At 46.1% G+C, this 17,703-nt stretch overlaps 1 protein-coding gene across 4 annotated transcripts in view; it reads left to right on the forward strand.

Moving 5' to 3' along the window:
* Positions 1-17,703, forward strand: part of EPB41L4B (erythrocyte membrane protein band 4.1 like 4B) — a 1,171,543-nt gene that overhangs the window by 644,460 nt on the left and 509,380 nt on the right. For all 4 annotated transcript variants that reach the window (XM_073678479.1, XM_073678478.1, XM_073678481.1 and 1 more), the window contains one exon: positions 9,473-9,601. In XM_073678479.1, coding sequence (XP_073534580.1) covers positions 9,473-9,601 — 129 coding nt within the window. The remainder of the gene's footprint in view (positions 1-9,472; positions 9,602-17,703) is intronic.

Raw genomic sequence — 17,703 nt, forward strand, 5'->3', positions numbered from 1 at the left:
CACCTCCTCTTGTGCCACCACCTGACTCCGAATTCTGTTTAACATGTGCTCCAGCATGTAAATCACCGGAATAGTCATGCTGATAATGGCATCGTCAGCACTAAACATCTTCGTCGCCATTTCAAAACTGTGCAGAAGGGTGCATAGGTCCCTGATCTGAGACCACTCCTCCAGCATGATTTGCCCCACCTCTGGATCTCGTTGGTCCAGGCTATATGTCAGAACGTATTGCACCAGGGCTTGTCGGTGCTGCCACAGTCGCTGCAACATGTGCAGAGTTGAATTCCACCGGGTAGGCACATCGCATTTTAGCCGGTGAAGTGGCAGGCCCAACGACTTCTGTAGAGATGTAAGCCGCTGAGCTGCGGGATGCGAACGGCGGAAGTGAGCACACAGCGACCGTGCCCTATGCAGAAGGCCATCTAGTCCGGGACAGTGGGCTAAAAATTGCTGGACAACCAGGTTCAACACGTGTGCCATACAAGGCACGTGTGTGACATTGCCCCGGCAAAGGGCCGCACCCAGGTTTGCAGCATTGTCGCACACGGCCTTCCCTGGTTTCAGGTCCAGTGGAGACAGCCATTCATGAAACTGGTTCTCGAGAGCTGACCACAACTCCTCAGCTGTGTGACTCACATTTCCCAGACATTTCAATGTAAAAACCGCCTGATGACGTTGAGCCCTGCTGCCAGCATAGTAAGGAGGTGTACAGGATCCCTTCTGCGCAGTTAGAAAGCTTGTGGCATGACCAGACAGGCTTTGGGTGCAGGTGGAGGACCGAGAGGAGGTTGAGGAGGCAGAAGCAGTGGAGGAACTTTGAGATAAAGAGGATTGACGCACAACTCGTGGGGACGGCAAGACTTGGACAGCAGCCCCTTGACCTGCTGTCACCATAGTTACCCAGTGCCCAGTCAGCGACATGTAACGCCCCTGTCCATGCCTACTCGTCCAAGTGTCTGTGGTGAAATGCACCCTGTCACACACAGAGTTTCTCAAAGAAGCGGTGATGTTGTGTGCGACATGCTGGTGGAGCGCAGGCACACCTTTCTTTGAGAAGTAGTGCCGACTGGGCATCTGGTACTGGGGCACTGCAACGGACATAAGGTCTCGAAAATCCTGTGTGTCCACCAGGCGGAAAGGCAGCATTTCTGCAGCCAAGAGCTTGCAGATGGTGAAATTCAACCTCTTAGCTTTCTCATGGCTAGGAGGAAATGGTCTTTTACTTGTCCACATCTGAGGGACCGAGGGCTGGCTGTTGTGCTTAGACGGGGTTGAGAAGGGTGTCCCCGGCAAACTGCCTGTCTGTGAGGAAGATTCAGGCGGACATGTTAGGTTGCCTTGATCCAAAGGTGGTGCTATCGATGTTGGACAGCGCTGAACACCAGCTACTGTTTCCACCTCCAAAGAAAATGATGACCTGCCAATCACGCTGGCTGTTGCGGGTAAAGAGGTGGCAGGTCTGCGTCCCAAAGCAGGTGTGACTGCTGTCCCCCCCAGTCACAGAGGATGAAGAGGCCGCAGATCCACAAGATGTGGCAGACGGTGGTTGGCCCGGCCGGCTAGGCCGCATTGTAGCACAGTGAGCTTCCCACTGCAACTTATGCTTTATATCCATGTGACAGTTCATGCATGAAGTACTCAAACTATGTATTTTTTGGCCTCTACTTAGCTTTTGCTGACAAATGTTACAGTCGTCACTAGCATCCTCCTCTGCTGACCTCATCGACTGGCTGACTGTGGGTTGACAGTAAGTGGGATCTCCAACCTTGTCATCATCACCCTGTGTGTTATCACACCCATCGTCCTCAGAGCCAACCTCTTCCTGCCATGACAAAAAACTCAGGTTGTCGCTCCAATCAGGTATTTGAGTCTCATCATTGTCTTCCTCATTGTCTCCACCAACAGGAGTTACAGTTTGGGAACGAGGGTCTACATTATGGTCAGAACCTTCTGCGTCTGGTCCTGGATCCAACTCATAAAGATTCTGGGCATCAGTGCAGATCATTTCCTCGTCTGGATTCACAGAAGCTCTGGAGCCGACCTCTGATTCCCAGGCTATAGTATGAGTAAACAGCTCTGCAGACTCAACCATCTGTTCTACCCCATACTCAGACGGGCAGCTGGAGACTTGGGAGCTGTGAGGAAGCAAGTGCGATTGGGGTGACACCTCTGACGACTGGAATATTTGTGATGTTGAAGTTGAGGTGGAGGAGAGCCCACTTAAAGGAGCACTTGATATCCGTTGAAGCACCTGCTGTTTTTGTGCCTCAACTGGAATTTGTAGCGTTTGGCGTGGCCGTAAGAAAGAGATCTTATCACATTGTCCGCTAAAAGAAGTAGACATCTTAGTTTGGCTGGAAGATGGTCTTTCTTCTGCAGATGTTACTGTTGCTTTAACACCTACCCCACGGACACAACCTTTTTTTCCCTTCCCAACATGCCTATTCCCCTTTCCACCAGCAGCAGTCCTTTTTCCACTCATTTTGGTGGTTATCTAATTGACAACTCTGGAGTTGTTTGCACAAAAAAGCAATGGATGGGAACTGAGCAGAGCTGAGTGGCCAAACTGTGGTATTAGCCCAAAAGTATCGGCTGAGTTAGATGCAGTAAAACAATTTTATTACATACACAGGTGGTGGAGGTTAGTATAGATGGACTAATAGAACAAGTCCCACACACTGCTACAAGCCCAAATATTTTTTCAGAGCTAGATGCAGATAAAAATTATTTGGAATTTGCAACCCGGTGGAGATTAGTATAGATGGACTAATAGAACAAGTCCCACACACTGCTACAAGCCCAAGCCCAAATATTTTTTCAGAGCTAGATGCAGATAAAAATTATTTTGAATCTGCAACCTGGTGGAGGTTAGTATAGATGGACTAATAGAACAAGTCCCACACACTGCTACAAGCCCAAGCCCAAATATTTTTTCAGAGCTAGATGCAGATAAAAATTATTTTGAATTTGCAACCTGGTGGAGGTTAGTATAGATGGACTAATAGAACAAGTCCCACACACTGCTACAAGCCCAAATATTTTTTCAGAGCTAGATGCAGATAAAAATTATTTTGAATTTGCAACCTGGTGGAGGTTGGTAGAGATGGACTAATAGAACAAGTCCAACACACTGCTACAAGCCCAAGCCCAAATATTGTTTCAGAGCTAGATGCAGATAAAAATTATTTTGAATTTGCAACCTGTTGGAGGTTAGTATAGATGGACTAACAGAACAAGTCCCACACTGCTACAAGCCCAAATATTTTTTCAGAGCTAGATGCAGATAAAAATTATTTTGAATTTGCAACCTGGTGGAGGTTAGTATAGATGGACTAATAGAACAAGTCCCACACACTGCTACAAGCCCAAGCCCAAATATTGTTTCAGAGCTAGATGCAGATAAAAATTATTTTTAATTTGCAACCTGGTGGAGGTTAGTATAGATGGACTAATAGAACAAGTCCCACACACTGCTACAAGCCCAAATATTTTTTCAGAGCTAGATGCAGATAATAATTATTTTGAATTTGCAACCTGGTGGAGGTTGGTAGAGATGGACTAATAGAACAAGTCCCACACACTGCTACAAGCCCAAGCCCAAATATTGTTTCAGAGCTAGATGCAGATAAAAATTATTTTTAATTTGCAACCTGGTGGAGGTTAGTATAGATGGACTAATAGAACAAGTCCCACACACTGCTACAAGCCCAAGCCCAAATATTTTTTCAGAGCTAGATGCAGATAAAAATTATTTTGAATTTGCAACCTGGTGGAGGTTAGTATAGATGGACTAATAGAACAAGTCCCACACACTGCTACAAGCCCAAGCCCAAATATTTTTTCAGAGCTAGATGCAGATAAAAATTATTTTGAATTTGCAACCTGGTGGAGGTTAGTATAGGTGGACTAATAGAACAAGTCCCACACACTGATACAAGCCCAAATATTTTTTCAGAGCTAGATGCAGATAAAAATTATTTTGAATTTGCAACCTGGTGGAGGTTAGTATAGATGGACTAATAGAATGATGCTATGCCCAAAAGGTTTTACTTGGCTAGGTGCAGTAAAAAAATTTGTATTCTATACACAGGTGGTGTAGCTTGCAACACAGATAGGCTACTCCACTGACTAACACACACTGCAAGAGGCCAAAAAGGATTTGCTTAGCTAAATTTAGCCAAATGCTGTTAAAAAAACTTGCACAGCACTGGCACAGACCTGCCTGGCAAAAAGTGATAGGAACTGATGTAACCTAGCCCTCAAAAGGACTGCAATTACAATTAGTCTTTACTCCCAACCTATCTATTTAAGAGCACAGACCTGCCTGATAAAAGTCGTAGGAAATGATGTAACCTAGTCCTCAAAAGGACTGCAATCACCACTATTTCCTACTCCCAAGCTATCTGTAGATTTGTGTGAAAATTGGCTTGAAATTAACACTCAAAGTGTAGCGCACACAGCAACAGCGGTGCCGTCTAACACGCAGCTGCAGCAGTGAGAAAATGGTGGCTACGTGGAAAATGGCTGGGTCTTATAGGGCAAGGACATGTGACATACACTGCCAATGACACATGCCCTTGCTTGTGTGAAAAAAAGCAGTTCGCTCCGTGTGTGCGCTGCTGATAGGCTGACAGATTGCACCTCCTCACTGTAAATGCGGGAAAGAGAAAAAAAAATGGAGATCTTCATTATTTATGCAGAGATCCATCCCCTGCCCCTCCCCCCGCCCCGCTGTACACTCAAACTGCGTATTAACATTAATTTTCAGCATTACTGAGAAAAAAATCCAGTTATGATTTTGGTGCACGAACAGTTATCGAACATAACCTCGAACAGCCAAATTTTTTTCAAATTGTTCGTGTTCGCCGAACGGCTCGAACACCGCTCAAAACAGCTTGAATTTGAGATTGGCGAACAGTTCGAGTCGAACACCGCTCATCTCTAATTTCGAGAGTCTGGTTATGCCTTTTGGTTTGCCCAATGCACATGCAGTATTCCAGCATTTCATAAATGATATTTTCCATCATTTGGTGGTGAGCTTTGTGGTGGTCTTTCTGGACGATATTTTGATTTACCCACCTGATTTTGAGACACATCTCAGGGGCATGTTAAACAGGTGCTCCAGATATTAAGGGATAGCAAACTTTATGCCAAACTGGAAAAATGTGTTTTCGCTGTTCAGGAGGTGCAGTTTTTGGAGTACTTATTGTCATCTTCCGGTTTTCGGATGGATCCAGAGAAGATTTTTGCAGTCCTTGATTGGGACCGTCCCGAGAACCTGAAGGCTCTACAATGTTTTCTGGGCTTTACTAATTTTTACCGCAAATTCTTCCAAAATTACTCAGTTGTTGTGAAACCCCTTACTGACATGACTAACTAGGGGTCTGATTTTTCCAAATGGTCGAATACCTCCCTCCAGGCTTTTTCTTCCTTAAAGAATCATTTTGCCACTGTACCTATACTCAGTCAACCCGATGTTTCCTAACCCTTTATTGTGGAGATTGATGCGTCGGATGTGGGGGTTAGGGCTATGTTGTCTCAGGGTTCGTCCCCTGGTAAATGTCATCCATGCTCCTTCTTTTCTAAAAAATTATTTCCGACTGAGAGAAATTGTGATATGGGTAATAGGGAACTTTTAGCGATCAAATTGGCATTAGAAGAATGGCGACATTGATTAGAGGGGGCTGTCCATCCTATTACTGTTATTACTGACCATAAGAACCTGTCATATCTCCAGTCAGCTAAATGACTCAATCCTAGGCAAGCCAGATGGTCCCTGTTTTTTACTAAGTTCAAATTTGTTGTCAGTTTTCGTCCAGGGGTCAAAAAATGTCAAGGCTGATGCTTTGTCCCGGAGCTTCCGTGGTGGTGACCATGAGAACCCTTCACCGATATTACAGAAAGGGGTAGTCATTTCGGCACTGTATCCTGTACTGGAGGGTGAGGTGAAGGAGGCTCAGGGGGACGCCCCTGCCTCCTGCCCTTCAGGAAAGTTATTTGTACCATCTAATTTGCGCCGCAAAGTAATTAAGGAACATCATAACTCTGTGCTTGCTAGTCATCCAGGTGGTAAGGCAACCGCGGACCTCCTCTCTCGTCATTTTTAGCTGCTAGGATTGCATCGGGATGTGATTGAACACGTATTTGCTTGTAGTATTTGCCCGTTCTAAGGTTTCGCATACCCATCCGTCTGGTACTCTTCTTCCACTACCGATCCCTAGTAGGCCATGGACACACTTGTCCATGGATTTTATTACTGACCTACTGGTTTCTGTAGGCAAAACAGTGGTTTTGGTGGTTGTAGATAGGTTCAGTAAAATGGTTCACTTTGTCGCATCACCTGCACTTCCAAATGCCAAGACACTTGCTCAGCTGTTTATAAATGAGATCGTGAAACTTCACCGGGTTCCCTCCGATGTTGTGTCAGATCGGGGACACAATTTGTTTCCAAATTCTGTAAGGCATTCTGTTCTCGACTGACGGTGCAGCTGTTCTTGTCTTCTGCCTTCCATTCTCAGTTGAGTAGACAGACCGATTGTGTCAATAAGAATTTGGAGACCTACCTCAGGTGTTTCGTCTCCAGAAATCAGGAGGATTGGGCATCCTACTTATTGCTGGTAGAATTTGCCATTAATAATCATCGTCAAGAATCCACTGGCAGGTCTCCGTTCTTTGGTGCATACGGTTACCACCCACAGTTTGCAACCTTTAGTGGGGGGAGGCGCTTCGGGAGTTCCTGAAGAGGAACGGTTTGCTTCGTCGGTCTCCTTGGTATAACGGGGTGTTCTGAGTAATTTAAAGATCATGGGAGACAGGTATAAAATTATTGTTATTGCTGACAGAAAACGCTTGCTAGGTCCGGATCAGAATGTGAATGACTTTGTGTGGTTGTCTACTAGGAATATAAGATTGAAAGTTCCTTCTTGGAAGCTGGGACCTTGGTCTATTGGTCCCTCTAAAATAACCGCCGTCATTAACCCTGCAGCGTTTCGTTTTGAACTTCCTCAGGCCCTTAAGGTCCACAACATGTTCCACATGTCCATACTCAAGAAATATGTGGACCCCCTTAAGCCTTCACCTCTACCACCGCCCCAAGTAATGGTTGATGGTAATCTGGAGTTCCAGATTTCGAGGATTGCAGATTCTTGTCTCCAACGTTGTTCTCTTCAATACTTGGTGCACTGGAAGGGTTATGGTCCGGAGGAGAGGACGTGGGTTTCAGCATCAGAGGTGAAAGCTCCCTGGTTGGTTCGTTCATTTTACACCTCTTATCCTGATAAAACCTGGTCCTGAGTGTCTGGAGGCCACTCGTAGAGGAGGGGGGGTACTGCCACAGGTGTGTCAGAAGTGACAGACAGTCACCCTGCAGTTGGTTGCAGGAGATCTCTTCGTTTGGCATTACAGATACCTTATTAGAAGTTGTCTCTCTAGGACCCAGCTGCTACTTTCCCCTTGCTAATTAACTCCCTCCCCTGGGTGTATGAATACCTGCTGTTTGCTAGAGGGAGGTGCCTGCAATACTCACAATACCCCTTGTGAAGGCTCAGAGCAAGTGCATTACTTCTTCCTCTCTGGTTCTATGAGGATGGGTGTTCATCTCTCTGAAGTCGACTAAAAGCTAAGCTATCTTCCCTTGTTTTGGCAAAATAGCAGGGAAGAGGGAGAGGGAAAAAATATCAGCTCACCCATTAGTAGACAGCTGGAGGCTCTGTGTTAGAGGTGATCCGACAGCGGAATAGCCTTGGTTCCAGGCAATCACTTGGAATATAGAGCAAGGAAAAGGAGATCAGCAGGTATCCAGCGGATCTTCATTGAAATATAGCTTTTATTGAAAACATATAAAAGCAGCCATGTCACAACGACAACACACGGAGTACTAATCCACAGAGCATGGTCGTCCCAACGCGTTTCAGCTAGATGTTAGCCTTAAAAAGCTATAAAAGCTATATTTCAATGAAGATCCGCTGGATACCTGCTGCTCTCCTTTTCCTTGCTCTATCTTCCCTTGTTTGTCCCCCCATTGTTGCCCTTAGTTGTCAGTGGGGATCGACTAGCTCTCATCCCCTCCCTTCCCTATCCAGGGCCAAACGATTGGTGAAGAACCAATATAGGGATGTTAGTGGAGACAGGGTGATATCAGATCAGCCTAGGAGGTCTCCACTCCCCCCTTTCCCTAGAGTTTGGGCTCCCTTTCCCTCTTCCCTTTGTGTTGCACTAAGTCTTTCCCACACCTTGTATGACAACACACCTTTCATGGCTTCCATAGAATATGATGCCTCTTTTCCGTTATGCATTGTTATATGGCCCCACAGTGCCCCTCGCACATTATGATACCCCTACACACACCCCATATTTTGATGCCAACCCTCAATCTCATGCAGAATGGTGCACTTACAACATTTACAGAAAAAAACAACACAAACCACTACAAAAAAAATTTTTCTAACCCTGTTCTCAAAATAAGTTGCCGAAACTTGCATAGACTGATGATTGAGCAGGGAGCTGATGGCTCCCTGCTCTACCTTTGTATTAAACTATTTCTGTATTCTGGGTATATAAGTTTACTCACATACTGTATATGGAGCCATGTACCTGATTAATCATTACATGGCAGAGTTTCAACCTTTGGAAGTAAACAATGTATACACTCATAACAAAATTGTATAACTTCTCATAGAAAATTAAAACATTTTATTTGATGAAGTCAGACTACTGACATGATGCTGACGGTTTTGCTGATCTTCCAGGTCATGCACAAAAGAGTTTCACTTTTTCTGTTTCCTTTTAAATTTTATTGAACTGCAATTATAGAAAGTCCTGTTTCTTATTGTTAGGACATGTTGACACATTCAGTATTTGGTCAGTATTTTACATCAGTATTTGTAAGACAAAATCAGGAGTAGAACAATCAAAGAAAAAGTATAATAGAAACACATGCACCACTTCTTTTTCACCCACTCTTGGTTTTGTCTTACAAATACTGATGTAAAATACTGACCAAATATTGAACTTGTGAACGTGGCCTTAGGTCACGACCCCACTATCAGTATTTGGTCAGTATTCGGTCAGTATTTTTTCTCAGGAGTTGGAACCAATACCAGGAGTGGGTGATAAATGCAGAATTGGTGACTTGTTTCTATTGTATCTTTTCTCTGATTGTTCCTCACCTGGTTTTGGCTCTCAATCCTGAGAAAAAATACTGACCGAATACTGACCAAATACTGAGAGTGGGGCTGTGGCTTTATACTGTGTCTCAAAGGATGCTGCAAAGCTTTTACAAATTGAATAATATTGCAGAATAATATATAATATGCCCATATATATTATCACTGTGTACACTGCTACTAACTATGCACTTATTAAGTAAGTAATGAATAGCATTGAAGTAATGAAGACAAAGTAGATCTCAATTATGTAATGTAACATTGCAGTCTTTATGTAATGCACATTTACTATGCCTTTTTAAATATAGGGCGAAGAAAAGAAATCACATGAAAAGCCTCTTCACTCTCCGTTATCTCCACCTTCATCTGCTTCTGAGCACATGAAGTCCAATATAATCAAAGCACAAATGGAAGCTGCCTTCAGAGTGGGACCTCAGGTGTGTAGGCAGCATCATTCCTTTTCTTCTAATAAGTATGCTGTAGTCGAGATAGCAGAATTATTATTTCTAGCTCTTTTATGCTTTGTCTCTGGCTTTGTTCACATCTGCGCTATTATTTCTAGATTTTTGTGCTATTCTAAGAACAGAAATCCAAAAATTATGTCAGTTTCAGAACTCAGATGACACAACAACAGAAATTAACGGACATTGTTGACAATAATGGAGTCTCCTGGGTTTTCAGCATAGTACTCGTCATTTCACTGGACAAAATAACAGAGACTGCTGCACTATTTTGACGTTTTGAACGGACTCTGCGACAGAACCTCCCTTGCAGTTGTGAACAGAGCTGTATATTCTCAGTTATAACTCTTTATAATCTTACATTTCAAAACTCTAGGTTTGAATTCAATTTTTCCTGTTCAGCTTTTCCTTGATTTGGGAGGGATGCACTTTATGCATCTATGGAGATGCTACTCAACTCATTAAAGAACACAATGTGGCTTGGTGAATAATGAGTTTTACCATATGTGAGTTTTCAATAAGTATATATAATTTAAAATCTGCACCAGCAGTATTATCATATGTTACACAAGGTACTCATTTGTACAGTGCATTCTACTGTGTGTGTGTGTATAAGTATATATATATATACACAAATATATATATATATTTACAGTATGTGTGTAGTGTGTGTGTGTGTATATATATATATACTCGTATATATACAGTACAGACCAAAAGTTTGGACACACCTTCTCATTTAAAGATTTTTCTGTATTTTCATGACTATGAAAATTGTACATTCACACTGAAGGCATCAAAACTATGAATTAACACATGTGGAATTATATACTTAACAAAAAAGTGTGAAACAACTGAAAATATGTCTTATATTCTAGGTTCTTCAAAGTAGCCACCTTTTGCTTTGATGACTGCTTTGCACACTCTTGGCATTCTCTTGATGAGCTTCAAGAGGTAGTCACCGGAAATGGTCTTCCAACAATCTTGAAGGAGTTCCCAGAGATGCTTAGCACTTGTTGGCCCTTTTGCCTTCACTCTGTGGTCCAGCTCACCCCAAACCATCTCGATTGGGTTCAGGTCTGGTGACTGTGGAGGCCAGGTCATCTGGCATAGCACCCCATCACTCTCGTTCTTGGTCAAATAGCCCTTACACAGCCTTGAGGTGTGTTTGGGGTCATTGTCCAGTTGAAAAATAAATGATGGTCCAACTAAACGCAAACCGGATGGAATAGCATGTCGCTGCAAGATGCTGTGGTAGCCATGCTGGTTCAGTATGCCTTCAATTTTGAATAAATCCCCAACAGTGTCACCAGCAAAGCACCCCCACACCATCACACCTCCTCCTCCATGCTTCACGGTGGGAACCAGGCATGTAGAGTCCATCCGTTCACCTTTTCAGCGTCGCACAAAGACACGGTGGTTGGAACCAAAGATCTCAAATTTGGACTCATCAGACCAAAGCACAGATTTCCACTGGTCTAATGTCCATTCCTTGTGTTCTTTAGCCCAAACAAGTCTCTTCTGCTTGTTGCCTGTCCTTAGCAGAGGTTTCCTAGCAGCTATTTTACCATGAAGGCCTGCTGCACAAAGTCTCCTCTTAACAGTTGTTGTAGAGATGTGTCTGCTGCTAGAACTCTGTGTGGCATTGACCTGGTCTCTAATCTGAGCTGCTGTTCACCTGCGATTTCTGAGGCTGGTGACTCGGATAAACTTGTTGTCTGCTTTGCACACTCTTGGCATTCTCTTGATGAGCTTCAAGACGTAGTCACCGGAAATGGTTTTCACTTCACAGATGTGCCCTGTCAGGTTTAGTAAGTGGGATTTCTTGCTTTATAAATGGGGTTGGGACCATCAGTTGTGTTGTGCAGTGCAGAAGTCTGGTGGATACACAGCTGATAGTCCTACTGAATAGACTGTTAGAATTTGTATTATGGCAAGAAAAAAGCAGCTAAGTAAAGAATAACGAGTGGCCATCATTACTTTAAGAAATGAAGGTCAGTCAGTCCGAAAAATTGGGCAAATTTTGAAAGTGTCCCCAAGTGCAGTTGCAAAAACCATCAAGCGCTACAAAAAAACTGGCTCACATGAGGACCGCCCCAGGAAAGGAAGAACAAGAGTCACCTCTGCTTCTGAGGATAAGTTTATCCGAGTCACCAGCCTCAGAAATCGCAGGTTAGCAGCAGCTCAGATTAGAGACCAGGTCAATGCCACACAGAGTTCTAGCAGCAGACACAGCAAATGTTAAGAGGAGACTTTGTGCAGCTGGCCTTCATGGTAAAATAGCTGCTAGGAAACCACTGCTAAGGACAGGCAACAAGCAGAAGAGACTTGTTTGGGCTAAAGAACACAAGGAATGGACATTAGACCAGTGGAAATCTGTGCTTTGGTCTGATGAGTCCAAATTTGAGATATTTGGTTCTCAAACGCAGAAAAAGTGAACGGATGGACTCTACATGCCTGGTTCCCACCGTGAAGCATGGAGGAGGAGGTGTGTTGGTGTGGGGGTGCTTTGCTGGTGGCACTGTTGGGGATTTATTCAAAATTGAAGGCATACTGAACCAGCATGGCTACCACAGCATCTTGCAGCGGTATGCTATTCCATCTTGTGTTTAGTTGGACCATCATTTATTTTTCTACAGGACAATGACCCCAAACACACCTCCAGGCTGTGTAAGGGCTATTTGACCAAGAAGGAGAGTGATGGGGTGCTACGCCAGATGACCTGGCCTCCACAGTCACCAGACCTGAACCCAATCGAGTTGGTTTGGGGTGAACTGGACCACAGAGTGAAGGCAAAAGGGCCAACAAGTGCTAAGCATCTCTCGGAACTCCTTCAAGATTGTTGGAAGACCATTTCCAGTGACTACCTCTTGAAGCTCATCAAGAGAATGCCAAGAGTGTGCAAAGCAGTCATCAAAGCAAAAGGTGGCTACTTTGAAGAACCTAGAATATAAGACATATTTTCAGTTGTTTCACACTTTTTTGTTAAGTATATAATTCCATATGTTTTAATTCATAGTTTTGATGCCTTCAGTGTGAATGTACGATTTTCATAGTCAAGAAAGTACAGAAAAATCTTTAAATGAGAAGGTGTGTCCAAACTTTTGGTCTGTACTGTATATATGTAGCACCCTGAGGATTCGGCTGCTACAGGGGTATTACACCTCAAGCCAGAGGTGTGGTATTCCACTCCCGGGTAAGGATGGAGTGTGGAACTGAGCTAGTAGGCTGCATGCACTACATACATCCCATTTCCGGGGGACAGATCAACGGTACTCCCACCAGTTTATGTGCAGGTACGACAGCGTCTGTCCCTGGCTGGAGTGGGAGGGGGGTGGAACATCCCAGTAGTGTAGGGGCAGAGAGGGGGAGTAGTCTGGGTAAAGATAGGAGCTCATTGGGTGCTGGTCACCTGAGCTCACACATAGAGGGAGTATATAAGGTGGGCACCATCTTAGAACAGGGTCAGAGAGTTTAGCCTGAGGAGCAGAGCAGAGGAGCTCAGCCAGGAGGGCTGACAGGGAGCTGTGGCTCCGGCTGGGCCCAGCTCCAGAGCAGAGCCTGCTGAGAGAGAGAGAGAGGAGTCAGAAGGACCCAGAGAGGAAACAAGAAGGAACCCCAAGATCCCAGAATAAGGACAGAAGGGTGAAGGGTTGGCGAACAAGGGTACCGGAACCCAAGCTGGTAGAGGCCAAAACGAACCTTAGCCAGGAACCGGAGGTCGTGGTCAGGATCTGCCACGACCCTCACCAAATCCACTAGAAAGGCACACCGAGTATAGGGTCAGGGAGCCCAGAGGAGGCTTGACCACCAAGAGACCCGAGGGAGCCGGCCAAAAGTGGATCCCTGGTGGGAACGGCCAGAGGAAGGGAGAGTCAGAAAGGAGCTCAGGACCACGCTCCAGAATTGCCTGGGGGTTGGCCGAGTCCAGGACCTGGTGGACGCAGCACGGCTCGGGTGGTCACTCAAGGCCAGAGTGACCAAAAGAACACCAGTAAGTAAAAGCCCTGAACTGCATCTCCTGACTCTGAGTCTTCCTTCTGCATCTTCACAACCCCCATCATCTACACCTTCTGCCCTGAGGCCATACCCCTCCCGTTGGGGGTTATACCATCACTGCTGCACATATACCACCTGTCAGGCAAAAGGTATTTTTGCCCGAGTTTTAAAAAATGAGAGATGTTTTAAAAAAGAAAAAAAAAACCCCACCCCCTATCTGTTTGTAAGTGAAGACATAGAACTCACTTTTGCTTTTCCCCAAACCAGGAATTTTTATGACCCGCCATAAAACCTCAGTCCAGGGCAAGCGCTGGTACAAACCGGAAAATCCCTCCAAAAAATCCCATTGTTTAATTGTACAAACGTTTTATGCCAATTTTAATCACGCACAGGTCTGACAGAAACATCGGAACCACGTTTTTTGAATGCTTACCTTTTTCCCATTACAATAGTATAACTTGCATAACTGAGGAATGACCGGGAACTGAGATAATGGATTCTGAGCTTCTGAGCGTCATAGAGGTTTCATATTTAATATCTATCTTCATGAATATTGGTGACGGTCAAGATGATATCTCCCTCTTGGATGTGGGACCCCCCCACACCAAGATATGGAATCTGAAGGATTTTTTAGGTCTTCTGCAGCTGGGTGGGCTCGCAAAGCCGAGCCCCCCTTGTAAGGTAAATAAGGGGTGTTCCCCAGAGTTTTGGCTGCTTACTAAAAAGCAAATCGGCCATTTTCAGGTCATTCTTCTCAGGGACGTCGAACGCACGCACATCACGCGGCGTAAGAAGAATCACCTCTAATTTCTGGGGAGCCGTCCCCCCCACAGAATCTGAGACCATCACCTTGTGAAGCAGGTTTTGCTATTACTTATCCCTTTTATTTTAATAACTGTTTATGCATACATGTAAATTGTCTCCTTTATAATATCTTGTATATATTTTGTAAACACTGCCCCCCTTTTGGGAGTAAATCATTAATTATTTACCAGTTTCTTTCTTCTTGTCCTATGTCGAGCAAACACGTTCCTCACTCGCTAATTCACGTTACCTACCAGGTACCCGATCCACCTGTTAAGAGATCGGTGGTGGCAGTATACCAGTATTTATGTGATATTGTGGTTTGAGGGTGGCTGGTCGGAGGTATATATACGTTCCTGGAAGGAACTGGTGGTATATATACGTCCTGTCACATCACGTGCCGCAATAGTCGACATAAATTAGAGCAGCTGCACCCGTGCTTATCCTCTGTCAATACCGTGTTTGACCAGCAGGATAAGGGGGCGCCAGAGAGCTGCAAGGTCTGACCCAAGAGTGGGTGTTGTTTTCGTGACAAATTGGTGGCAGCGGTGGGATCATAGGACATTAGTGATCTGGTTTGAGCAATCATTCCTCTCACTAAAAACTTGCACAAAAGTTTTGAAGATCGAACTCAGTGTTTATTAGATCTGAGACAATACTGTATGTGTAGCAGTTACCCCTACCCTTCTTCGTTTTTCTTTTCTATTCTTATTTTGGTGATCATGGTCGTAGTTGGGGAGTCCTGGTATCACCAGCAGAAAAAGGACACTCTTACTGGAATATGTATAATCAAAGGCATTGACCCCCACGGCAAAAGCAAAGAACAAATGATTTCTGAACTGTTACAAGGTGCTGCAGAGCCCGTCCGACAGCAGAGCCCTGATGAGGGGGCGGCCAGCCAGGGCCCGGATGGTGTTGCTGCCGGGGTCCAACCGGTGATTGCCAGCCATACCCGCAACCAGGGTAGTGTGGACCCCCACCTGCAGATGGCCTTGGAGGAGCTCGCCACAGACAATCATGATGGACGACTGGAGCTGATCCTGAAATTCCAGGAGCGGGCTGAGCGACAAGCCCAAGCTGACCGAGAGGCTGCTGAGCGACAAGCCCAAGCTGACCGAGAGGCTGCTGAGTGACAAGCTGACCGAGAGGCTGCTGAGCGACAAGCTGACCGACAACACCAGCTGGAGCTAGCCCGGATTCAGAAGGAGTCGCCCTCTACGCAGACCCGTGAGTCCAACAGTGCCAGCTGCTTTAAACCTCGTCCTGAGCACTTCCCTGTGATGGAAAAGGATGGGGACTTGGACACATTTCTGCGAGGCTTTGAAAAGGCCTGCAGGCAGTATCAGCTGCCCATCGACCAATGGGCAAGATATTTGACTCCAGGGCTCCGAGGAAAAGCTTTGGAGGTGTTTGCTTCCCTCCCTCGAGAGCAGGATGGAGACTATGAGGCCGTTAGGCAGGCCCTGATAAAAAAGTACCAGCTGACTCCGGAGGTTTACCGGAAAAAATTCAGAACCCTCCAACGTGGACCACATGACACCTACAGCGATGTGTTAGACGGGCTCAGAACCAACTTTGAGCAGTGGATCCAAGGACTGTCAGCGACCACCTTTGAGCAGCTAAAGGACCTGATGGTGAAAGACCAGTTCCTGCATCTGTGTCTGACTGAGGTACGGCAGTTCGTGATGGATCGGGAGCCACCTGATGCCAATAAAGCAGCGCAGATCGCAGACACCTACGAGGCCAACTGGAGACCAGAGGTGCGGAAGCCGGTCGTCGCCAGCTGGAAAGGGGGTAAGCCATCAACCACCATCCCTGCCCCTGCCAGCCGACCTTCCGGAGGCCTTTTTCCCGTTGCCAAGGCCCTGCCTGCATCCGATGCCCGCAGGTGTTATTCCTGCAACCAGACTGGTCATCTCAGCGCCACTTGCCCAGAGAAGCAGAGGAAGAACCCCCCATCCAAGGCCCCAGGGCCTAATGCTTCAGTTCTTTTGGTGGGTGGGCCGGTTGGGAGGGCCTGTGAAAACTTTCAGTCTGTCAGGGTGGGGAACACTCTCACTGTAGGCCTCAAGGACACTGGGGCCGAACGAACCCTCATCCGACCCGAACTGGTGTCCCCTGAAGCGCTTATTCAGGAAAGACCCTGACTGTCACTGGGATTGGGGGCGTCCGATGCCCCTTGCCCATGGCCCGGGTTTTTATTGATTGGGGTGCGGGGAGTGGGGTGAAGGAAGTGGGAGTATCCAAAAACCTACCTGCAAATGTTTTGTTGGGAACTGATTTGGGGAGGATGTTTGCTTATTATGTCCCTGACACCCCTCCCCGATCTGATACGGTTGGTAAGGTTAATGCTAATAATGTGAATGTCAATGCTTTACATGATGATGGTGATGGTGATGATGATGATGATGATGATGATGATGATGTTGTTGTATTGGAAGGTACAGGAGAACTCAGCCATGTCACTCTGCGGGGTGATGTTGCTGAGGATCCCCTAGCAGGAGCAAATGTCAGTGCCAAGGGTAATGGGGAGAGGCACGAGGACCATGAAGCAGGTGGTGCTGTGCCAGTGACCAGTGTCACAACAGAAGGTGACCTGGCTGATGGTAGCTGCCGCATACGTAGCACTGTGCCTGAGGTAATGGAGGATGATGGAGAAGTAGTTCTCATGGCCTCTCAGGCTAATGAGACGGTGTTATTCCCCGGGGAGACGGCCTATATAGCCGCTGTTACCCGCAGTCAGAGTGCTCAGAATGCAAGTAACGCCCTGCCTTCTGGACCCTCCTCGGACAGAGGAATAACAGGATCAGGTATGGACCCAGAGCCGGTCCCAGAGGGTCCTAGTGAGGACGTGGCCTTAACCTCACTTCTGGCTTCCTCCAGCCAGGAGTTTCAGGCAGCTCTGCACTCAGATGCTAGCCTGGAGACGTTAAGGAGCCTCGCTGAGAAGCCCACCTCCGAGTCTGATAAGGAGAGGGTATTCTGGGACCAAGGGAGGTTGTACCGGGAGACAGTTCCCTGTACACCCCAACAGGAGTGGCTGAGGGAAAGACAGCTGGTCGTCCCCTACCAATTCAGGGACGAGTTGTTGCGGATCGCCCATGAAATTCCACTCGCTGGACACTTGGGGGTTAGCAAAACCAAGGCCCGGCTGTCTCATCACTTTTATTGGCCTAAAATGAGGACAGATGTGGTGAACTACTGTCGCTCCTGTACCACGTGTCAAAGAGTGGGAAAGTCAGGGCCGGCCCCCAAAGCCCCCCTGATCTCTTGGC

This window comes from Phyllobates terribilis, unplaced genomic scaffold, assembly GCF_046119375.1.
Source record: "Phyllobates terribilis strain yellow unplaced genomic scaffold, ASM4611937v1 Scaffold_4__5_contigs__length_816908805, whole genome shotgun sequence".
NCBI classification, from domain to species: domain Eukaryota; kingdom Metazoa; phylum Chordata; class Amphibia; order Anura; family Dendrobatidae; genus Phyllobates; species Phyllobates terribilis.